The sequence below is a fragment of the Papaver somniferum genome, unplaced genomic scaffold, assembly GCF_003573695.1.
Source record: "Papaver somniferum cultivar HN1 unplaced genomic scaffold, ASM357369v1 unplaced-scaffold_25, whole genome shotgun sequence".
In the NCBI taxonomy this organism is placed as follows: Eukaryota; Viridiplantae; Streptophyta; class Magnoliopsida; order Ranunculales; family Papaveraceae; genus Papaver; species Papaver somniferum.
In genome coordinates, this window is record NW_020635485.1 from 711,195 (window position 1) to 722,236 (window position 11,042).

At 36.9% G+C, this 11,042-nt stretch overlaps 1 protein-coding gene across 1 annotated transcript; it reads right to left on the bottom strand.

The window, feature by feature from the left end:
* Nucleotides 1-612: 612 nt before the first annotated feature.
* LOC113341188 (S-norcoclaurine synthase 2-like) lies at nt 613-1,519 on the bottom strand. The gene is made up of 2 exons (XM_026586173.1): nt 1,185-1,519; nt 613-1,096 (listed from the first exon to the last, which is right to left on the bottom strand). Exons 1-2 carry the CDS (start codon nt 1,426-1,428, stop codon nt 786-788), a joined length of 555 nt encoding a protein of 184 aa, XP_026441958.1. The 5' UTR covers nt 1,429-1,519; the 3' UTR covers nt 613-785.
* Nucleotides 1,520-11,042: the final 9,523 nt, after the last annotated feature.

Genomic DNA, 11,042 nt, shown 5'->3' on the forward strand with positions numbered 1-11,042 from the left:
CTGCGGTGAACCATTCAGCGAAACTATCTCGTTACTAATTCACATGCGAATATATCTAGAGAGAGAAGTAGTGTTCACAAATAGACAATATTTTTTCTTTTTTAATCTACTATACTTTTTTGCTAATCTAGCAGCCAAATCTAGCCCATATGACTCAATTTCAACAACACCTTCAAGTACTACATAAAAACAAAGCTGCATTGCTGAATTATTTTGGAGTTTGAAATTCTGACATTTGCGCAATTTTTAAAAATTTAGATTGAGAAACAGAGAAAACTTATGTGTAAAAATTTTGGTGAAAATATTTAGTTTGAAAATTACCATACGTAGACGATAAAAGACTAGCCGTTGGCGCTAGTCATTCCGCCGAGCGTTATTCAAAAAATTGCCATCAATAAATATTCATCGTTGGAGCTATTATCGAGATCGTTCGCCAGAATTACTGTCACTCAGTTGTTTTCCCATAATGGCACAACTGATTTGTCATGCCACCTGGTATAATAAACCGATTTTTTTTGACATGATACATAAAAAATATGCCTTATTGCAAGAAAATTTTTAAAACTTATTTAACCAGGTACCTATTGCTAAAAGAATTGATGGAGAGACTCATCCGAAAATGGGTTCTATTGACTAGTCTTTGTAGTAATAGTATATTGAAACTTATTGCTATCTAATTTTTATTAGGAAGTAACAATCACATTGCCAGACCTTTTCATAAGCGAAAGAGTACACTCAACAAATAGTGGGACTAGCAACTTTATTCTGTAGGAAACATTGTGAAATTACATATCAGCAAGTGATGCAGCTTTGTTCTTGTTATCAATGACGTACTTGGCAGCAACTTTAGCCATGTTTATGAGACCCTCAATACTGATGAGAGGAGCAACATTGGCAGCGAGATCATCAGGGACTTCATAGTTTATCATGGATTTTATGGTGCACGAGTTAGCACCTCTCCTTATGATCTGAAAACTCTCCATGAAATATGTTACACCCAAATCCAGATATCCTCCTTCAGTCTGTAGTATCTCCTTGAGACGTCTGCGATTATCAATCGTCACGAACTTTTCCAAGTTCGTTAGAGGAACTGACCCTGATATCAATCATAAAAATAAATGTAAAATACATGCAGATCGAGAAGAGGGGGGTACTAGTCAAAAGAGCAGTTAAACTATACATACCTGCAGGGTATACAACGCGAAGAACGCTGCCAACGCCGCCGTTACCTTCAAGAATCTCTATTCTGTCAAACACTCCTGGAAGTAGTTGCACAAACATTCTAGGGGCGTCGTTTGAGGCGAAAAAAGCCCATACATCATTAGCAGATGCTGCAACTTCCAACTCACCGATAAGTGTATACTTCAATGATTCTCCGGTATGAACTAAAAATAACAAACAAATGAAAAGAACAACTTGGTTCTTCATTATCTCCCTCCAAATTAAATAGCAAGTACTAATATTTAGATTGAACTTGGACTTCGCTAATGGAATTGTTTTGGATTGGTTTCTTTTGTCAAAATATATCCTGCAATTTATAGAATTATTTTTCTTCCAATCAAGTGAGTTCAAATAATTTAATTTTGAGATAAGTGACAGTCACATGTTTGTTAACTGGCATGGTGTACGTAGAGATAGGAACTAATAATAATCAAAGACAATTACTGGCTGCTAAATGAAAGAGAGTCTTATATGGCTGCTTCAACGATATATACCCGATAGGGAATGCTTCAACGATATATGCACAATGTTTGTAAAAACTCACGGGGAGCAAGTTGTACATGGTACCTGCATCTGGCTAGTGTGCGGTCCATATTTATCACAATATTTTGCCAGTTCAATCGAATTTTGATCACCTTTCAAATACTCATTTGTAATTTTCTCTACATTGAAAATTGTGAATCAACAGCCATCTCATTCGGGACTTTCATGAGGACATGCGCTGACCTCGAAAACGTAAGATGCTAGTATATCCATACTACTTTAGCCGCCTCATCAAGTTGCACCAAACAAAGTAGGGACAATGCGTTCAAGGCTTGATGACAACAACCTCACTAAACTGCACACTACTTCCTCCTTTTCATGAAAATTAAGCTACTCCGTTTCATGCTTACACACTGTTTATGGAAAATTAATCATACGGGTCTAATGTCTATCAAAGAAAGTGTTCTTGAAACAGGGAAAGGGTTGTACCAACCAAGTTGTACTAGATCAGGCACGGTTTTCTGTGGTAAATGATGAGTAATGTAAATTTGTAAGTACTTTACATAACTCTGTACAATCTGGAATTCTAAGAGATAGGAGGGAAACTATCGAGGATAGTTTACTCCATTAAATCTTAAACATTAATGATTCAAAGTAATCCAGATTAAACCATGTGTTTTAGCAAATGCGAGAGTATTGAAATAAATCACTTAAATGAATGTTGATATCGAAATCAACGTTGGGCTCCGGACTTTGGACGCGAAGTCGGAAAAACAATAGAGTGATTTCAAAATTTTATTGATTATACTTGTGTAGCGAAAGTATATGTACGCTAGAAATAGATTGTTCTGATCAAACGATTATTTTTGGAAGAAACACATGGTTTGAGATTATGGTGTCTCGAAATCGACGACATAGCACCATATACGCAACTGTTCTCAAATGCGCGCATCTAAAAAAAATAGTGTATGTGAATTGTATCAAGCCCGCAAATGATATGAATTCTAGAGAGCGTATAATTGTGTCATCGAGGAAAATGGGATAGCCTATATAGAGTAGTATTTATAACAGACACCCAACCTAGCGATTGGAGATCCCATGGTTATCTAGGTTCAAAAGGGACAACCAAGTTATAAATTTATACTCACCGGAAACACTGTGAGAGTTTACTCTCTTTCCCATTTCTATGATGAAACAGTGTTGCCTGTCAAGTGAGAGGTTGAGAATTTCTCTTAATGATTCCTATAGCTTAGTTTTCACTAAGAAAGTATGTCAGGATACTTTTCAAATAGGAGATCACCTATATGAGTGTGAAGTGGGGCCGCTTCTATGATAACTATAAGGCTAAGTTAATCTAAAGCACTCATGAAAACCAACATCGTTCAGGGCCGAAATGAACACAACAGAGAACCGGATATGTAAGAAAATAAAATGTGTGATATCTATTGCATCGGTTTACATCATAATGTTGGGCGGTTCAAGACATCGCGTTCACCGAACAACTAGTAAACCCGGTAGGTATTCACTACGGAAGATTCAAAGCCAAAAGCTATCTCTCCCGATGCAGTGATGTTCCGCGCACAAACTCTTTCTAGTGTCTACATTAAACTTGCATGAATTTCTATTCAATGTGGGGGATTGTTGGAATTTTTGAATAGAAATATGAATAAGTGTGTCAGCTCACTTGAGTTTTTTCAACATTAGTGTCTTATCCCAAGGGATGTGACACTCATCTAAGGGTTGTGACTCTTCATGAAAGGACTTCTCCAAGAGTCACCTCTAAACCTATATAAACCCCACTCATTCTCCATTGCAAGTGTGTTTTGAGAGTCATAAAACTAGTACTAGAAATTTAAGAGTTTGCATGAGTCTTCAAGAGTTAAATAAGAGGTTGTGCTACATCCATCCGCGTTCGTTGTTCGGTGTTATCGAAGTGTTGCGAAAAACATCGAGGTATTGTTGAATGTTAGAGACATGTGCCGCTAAATATGTAACAACATTATATACAGGGCATAAATTGTCTTAAGCAAAGAGATTACTCGCCTCAATACACCCAAGTAAGTTTGTTTAAGTTTTGTGATTGATCATCTCTTTTCTATCATTCTTTTCTTGTTTTGTTGTTGGTATTACGAGATGTAATACATAAGTGAAAACCGTGTTACAAAGAGTTGTAACGGATCGGTGGATAATATACGAGTCGTATTATTGGAGAATCGGTAACGAAGATCATTATCCAACAAGATCGTTTTTCAGTATTTTTTTCTTATTTATCCTTTTTGCTAAAACATATCTCTTAAATTAAAAAATGGATATTTCTAGATTTTATATTTTTAGAAACATTTTAAAAAGAACGCGCGATTGGGGATATTGAAACTAATTGGGGGATATAGGAAAAGGACAAAAATTGGATCCAAATATCAAATCAGGGTCACCCCTTATATAATTAATTTTTTAATTCCTAATCTAGCCCTCACTAATCAGGTTTAGTGGTTAATAAGAATTAATAAAATCTTAAGATTTTTGATAAATGATTAGTGTGTATTTTTATTTGAATTTGTGTGAGTGAGGCGAGAGTAGAAGGAGGGGAAAATGGAAGATGATTGTGAGGAGAGAATTGCAGCTGCTGAATCTTTAGCTCAACTACAACAAGAAGCATATCTTCAATCTTCGGTTAATGAGAACAACTCACAATTGGAATTATATGAAGAACCAACACCCTTGGATTTGAAGAACCAACCCAAGAAAGTAAACCAGTTCAACATACAAGCATCCCCAATACATAGGTAATGCTGTTAAGAGGTCGAAAACTTGATTTTTTTTTTTTTTGAATCCTCCATGTTTTCTCTGAAAAAGCTCTGTGCCGGCATAGAAATAGTATGAATATCATGTCGGTATCGTCTATACCGGCATAGTATTCATACTATTTCCATGTCGACTAACAATATTCCCCATTTTGAAACATTTATCGGCGTGGTCTTCAACCAAAAATTCCATGTCGGCGCGCAGTTAACTTTTTACCTACCACCGAATATTCTATGGAATATTCAGCCGGCATGGTTCACTCGTAACTTTACCATGCTGGTACCCCCAATAAAAACATCCAGGAATTAAAGAATTTTGAACTTCAATACCGACGTGGTATATAAATTACCGAGCACGCCGATACTACATTCCGGCTTTGAACCTTATAAAAAGAGCATGCCGGTACCACAAGAAAAACATCTAGAAGTTAGTGATTTTGGTAGTAATATACCGGCGTGGTTTTTAAATTATCGACCGGGACGGATCTTGGTTCCGGCGTCGAAACTTATGTTATGAGCATGCCGACAATTCCATTTCCGGCATTTACATTCAAGAAAATACAATGCCGGTACTGTTTAAAATTAGGTCCTCTTTTTCAAGTGCAATTCCGGAACATTATTCGAGAATGTCGGCACCGGTTTCCGGCTTTGGTTGTTTTGAGATTAATATGTCGGAGCTGTCGTTGAGCATGTCGGAACTAGTACCCGACATAGTAATTTAATTTTATTTGGAACTAATTCAATTTCTTTTTCATTCATTCCTTAGATTGTGACATACATTGAACCAACAAATTCCCAACCGCTTGGTCCGGATACGTCCGAATACTATAAAATGCCTCCGGTATGTCACCAAACAATACTTTTCACCTAGTTTTTAGAAATTTATGTGGGGATTGCTTGTAATGAACCTTATAATCTCTCATTGTTGTCCTTATGTAGGGAATAAAATCTCCAGAGGAAGAAATTGCTTGGGCAAAAGAGACGGCTCTTAAGAACATGCGTGTGTTGGTGAGGAATACCCAACGTTCAGATAATCGTTTTGAGATGGTTTGTGAGAGAAGTGGGAAACACAAGAAGAAGGATAGTCATAACATAAAGGGTTATGTATATCCAAATAAGACTAATAGGCTAGGGTATACAAGACTCGTAAGAGTAAAGATAATTGCCCCTTTAAGCTTGTATTACATTTAAGAGACAAAGAAAAGGAATGGGTTTGTACGGTGTGGTTTGGCTGTCATAACCGCCGGAATCCGAAAGATTTTGTTGGTCACTCCCAAGGTAGTTAATATCGCGTATCGGCATCGTATCGGTCGGGTCCTATACACCTATACAAATGATAGTATCTATTTTTACAGGGGATACATCATTTAATATAGATTTTCAAATAATTATAAAATCATAGTAAAAAATAATAAGAATCATACACATATCTCAAATTTCCAAATAAACAAGGTGGTTTATTAGAGATTCTCCAATGGCCATTGTGTGTGCTTCCTATGTGGCAACACAAATAAGACATCCTTAATCAATTTTTTTCATTAAAATTAGGGAGAGAAAAAAATCAATCTCCAACAGTATTGCATGTAACATCTTCTTTTAATTAGTATAAGTTTTATTTTTCATAATTAAGATTTTATTAGAGCTAAAAATATTTAGTTAATATATTAAAGTCAATTCAATTAAGTAAAAGCTGACTTGGATGGTAGACAATGTCAAGGAGAATGTCTAAAATTAGACATTCACCTTGACAATGTCTACCCGAAGTCATCTATACATTGGTTTAAGACATCAACATTGGAGAATAATTTTATAAAAAATGGATGTGTATCATAGGTGGATTTTGACATTTATCTCGACACACATGCCATTGGAGAAGCTCTTAGCCAACGTTGTGATTGTTGTCCCATTATGCAAGTAAATCCTTTTTGTTATCCTTCATATTTATCTTTTATATTTCTCTGCCTTGCAATCGAAATTTGGTTTCCATCTTATATCCTACCATATTGTCATTGATTTTATATTATAAATATATTAGGTATTTTTACCTTCTCCAATTGACATTGTACTTATTTGTAAAGACTAGATGCATGTTTGATGAAAAATTTATTCACAAAACCGATATTATCGGTGTACAAGTAAAGCTGATATATCGATCTGTACCGGCATGTACAACCGATAATATCATTTCGTCTTTGTATCGCCGATATTTTCAATATCATATAGGTATTTTCCGATATCCGATAAAAACCTGTAATATCGGCATGTACAACCGATATTGACTACCTTGGTCACTCCTTAGTTGTGAAGCTAAAACCTCATGAATTCGAGGATGTAAAGATAATGACCAAAGCATGTATCAAACCAAGAGTGATTCTCAGAGGCTTCAAGGAAAAGGATGATACGAATGTTTCTTCTCTAAGTACAATTTATAGCGCACAAGCAACTATTAGAAGGGTGGAATGGGAAGGGATGACCGTTATGCAAGAATTTGAGAAGATAGTTTGGGATCACAACTACACGTGTATCATTAAAATAGGACCGGACAACAAACCCCTTCAAATATTCATTGCGCATCCTTTGATTTCAAAATTGGCTCATACATGTTGTGGTGTTCTTATGATGGATTGCACCTACAAGACAAACAAATACAATATGTCGTTGTTCAACATCGTAGGGCAAACATCGGACAAGGTATCATTCACATTGGCTTGGTGTTTAATGGAAAATGAGAGGTATTAATTATCATTCGGCATTACGACAATTGAAATTATTGTTCCCGGAAAATCAATTTACGAGGGTCATCATAACCGATCAAGATGACGTACTAATGAATGATATATCTGACGTTTTTCCGAATGCACAAAATTTCCTATGTACGTATGATATAGGTCAAAATGTGACAAAACATTGTCATGATTTGTTTGAACCCTCTAAGGCGTATATTAAGAACAGAATGATTGCTCAACTAGAGAAAGATGTTCGCAAGAAGAAACTACCACCCTAAGAAGAAGAAGAGGAAAGATTAAAGAGCGAGTGGACAAATAACACGATAAAAATCATAAAAAGTGGTTAGAATTTCTAAAGGATTGAGATAAAGTTTATTGGTCTCTTACCGAGGATATATATGAAAAGATATTGAACATGTTTATTGTAAAATATAACGAAGTGTATCCAAGTGTCGTCTCATATTGTCGGGATAAATTTTTGGATAAGTTCAAGGAAAATTTTGTGCGTGCATGGACAAATCGGTATAGACACTACGGGAATGAAGCAACTAGTATAGCGGAGTCCTCTCATGGGAGATTTAAAGATCTCATCCAATCCGGCCAAGGAAACGTGGTTACGGTCACCAAGGCAATGAAGCAATATTTTAAGACTGATATCAATAGGATCAAGAAGGATTTTGAGAAAAGCTCAATGGAAAGGATGACATCACATTTTCAATATGGTAATTTTCTCCGAGGAGTTGGGAAATAAAACATATGATCAAATAAATGGAAAAGGAGATAAACTACGGCAAACCGGGTGATATGTGTATTTGTCCCGACATGTCTTCGCTGGGGCTTCTGTGTCGTCATATGCTTGTGAAGTATGAATAAGTGATACCTATTGAGGTTATTGATCCGTTTTGGAAGCAACTATCTTTCGACCCTCCCCCCTATGGAAGTTCCCGGACAATCACCATGGGTTACAAACGAAGCAAAGGAATTCTATGAAGCTTACTCACACAACTCGGCTAGCCGACAAGTATTGTTGATCCAACTAAGGCTAATTACATGCCCATCGATAGCACAAAGTGAAGAGACAACAAAGGGAGATCCGCCCGGTAGATCACAAACTAAAACGACAAGGAGAAAACAAAAGAAATAATTGAAAGCAATGAATCAACGCGAATGTGATGACGAGGCAAGTAAGAAACGAGACCCAACAGGATGTGAGCTTTCGGAAGCAAGGTTCGCGAAAGCGCTGGTTCCAAAGAAAAGGGGTAGGCCGAGGAAGGAACCGCCATCAATTCAACAACAAACGGGGAATTCCGTATCCACAACACAAGTCGATGAAGTTCCGGTTCCAAAAGAAAAGGGGTAGGCCGAAGAAGTTACCGCTATCAAGTCAAGAACAAATGACGGATTCAGTATCAACACTACAAGCCCATGAAATGCCGGTTCCAAAGAAAAGGGGTAGGCCGACGAAGGTACCTGCATCGATTGAACAAGAACAACAAGCCGAGGAAGCGGATGCCACAGTAGAGTCGATGTATCGGAGGTTACAAATAAAAGGGGTAGGCCTAGGAAGGTACCAACAATGATTGAACAAGGTGAGCATTCTGAATTCACACCCATAGTTGAAGGGCCGACTTTGCATATCAAAAATCAAAGGCCGAATAAGGAACCTACATCAAGTCAAGTACATCAAGCTAAAAATTCCGAAGCCACGCCAAAGATAAGTGATGGCAAAGGTAAGCGACCAATGCCTAGTCATCAACAACACGATGGTGATGTAGTTTCTTTTAAAAAGCGAAGGGGTAAGCCAAGGAAGTACGGACTCTCATCACATACTGAAGATATTGGAAATGTAGAGATTGCAGAGGATGTATTGGATATACTTAAGCTAAAAGTTGGTAATATGAAGATGTTTAAGGATTCCAAAACAGGTAAGACTTATAAACATTACCATACCAAAATAGAGTCTTATGTACAACAACTTCCCGAGGTTATTCGCGAGTATATTGTATATATGGATGATGTCGATGGAGATGGAAATTGTGGTTATCATGCCGTGACCGAACAATTAGGAATCTTTGAGACGGCGGTTAGTAAAGGGATGACACCATGCTGATACGCTAGAAAGAGGATGGCCGAACAACTTATGAAAAAGAAGAGATGTTATGAACAATTGGTAGATGATGACGAAGGGTTTGATAGTTTGGATGCTCGGGTGTTAGGGCCAGAGCACGAGACGAATTTCCTTCCTACTGAATATTGGATGAAAATGTCGGTTTGTGGGCATCTTGTGGCGGATACATTTAACTGTGTTGTTCATTATTTTTTCCCCACCGAACAAACAACTTATACGCCAAAGTGGAAAAAGTGCGAAGGATCGCTTAAGAAGAGAAGAGTTGTCTTGGCGTTCGTGAACGGGAATCATTTCATTATTATGAAGCTCAAGGAAAATTTTCCATTGCCACCGGTTTGTCTGTTGACTAAAAACAAGGATATCCCCAATCACTCGGAGGAATGGATGAAATTATATGAGGAGAACCACCAATTGTGGGATGCGTTGAAGCTATCAGTTAACCCAGAGAAGAGAGAAATTCCTATTCATAAATTAGAAAGTGATGAAAAGTAACTTGGAAATGTGTGGTTCACTTCTACGCAACCTTTTGTTTTTTTGGAAGTTTGAATTGTAATCATTAAACCATATTCAATGGACGTGCCAACATGATTTATTTCAAACTTTACAATGTCGGGAATTGATCCCGGCTTAGAACGCCTTTTTTCTTTTATGCCGGAATATCACCATAAGTACACAGAGATATTAGTTTAAGGTCCAGCGTTGAAAATAACTTCCTAACAATGCCGGAATTATACACAGATCACTTATGTGTCAGGAAAAGAAAGAGTATTGGCATTGTCTAGAAAAGCGTATCCATGCAGGAATTCTAAATTCCCTTGGTCTGGAAAGAAATTAGTTTACCAGCGTTGTTGTTACAATTTCGACCGTGCCGGTTCTGGAAAAAAAACATAAAAATTGCAATGTTTGACATATATTAACCAATATAATATGTTCTAAGCCAAAAACAAATGAAATCAACATCTCCAAAGTTTAGCAAGACACACAAAATAACATAAGCAAAGACTAGATTGTTTAACAAACCATATGTAAAGTTAAGATGTTCCAAACCGAAAAAAAATGAAACAAAGATCTTCAAAGTTTAGCAAGACACACAAAAAAAACATAAACTCACACTAGATTGTTCAAGACATAACTAATAATACCATAAAAGAAACATTATCAAACATCTTAGATCACTCGGTCCTTGGTTTCTTTTGAACCCTCTTCTTTGTTTCCTTCCACAATTATTTTGCACTTGGATCTTCAATTTTGTCTATCTTTTCCTCGACATTCTTCATTTCTGCCCGGGTCATCATCTCTCCTTTCTTGTTCTTGCACTTAAACCAGTTTCCCAATTTTCTTAGCCGCGAATGTTGTTGTCATATTCTTCCATTCGTATGTAAACTTTTATAAGTTTATAGATATATAATCAAATAATATGAAGTGAATCAGAATTACATACCAACAACGTGAGGGTCTTTTGAAGTTCGGGTACAGTAAGTTCAGCTGGAGTTGTGGAACGAGGTTCTGCTTGTGGAGGCACTTCATAGGTATCCGGGCGTACAATATAAGGATGCGAGTACCTCAAATGACCTCTGAGAAAGTTTCGTTCTGACTCATAACCGTTTTATGCCAATTCCCAACCAACCCTATCAAGCACTAGTTGTTGTTATTCCCTTTCATTCCAATGTACAAGTATAGGAG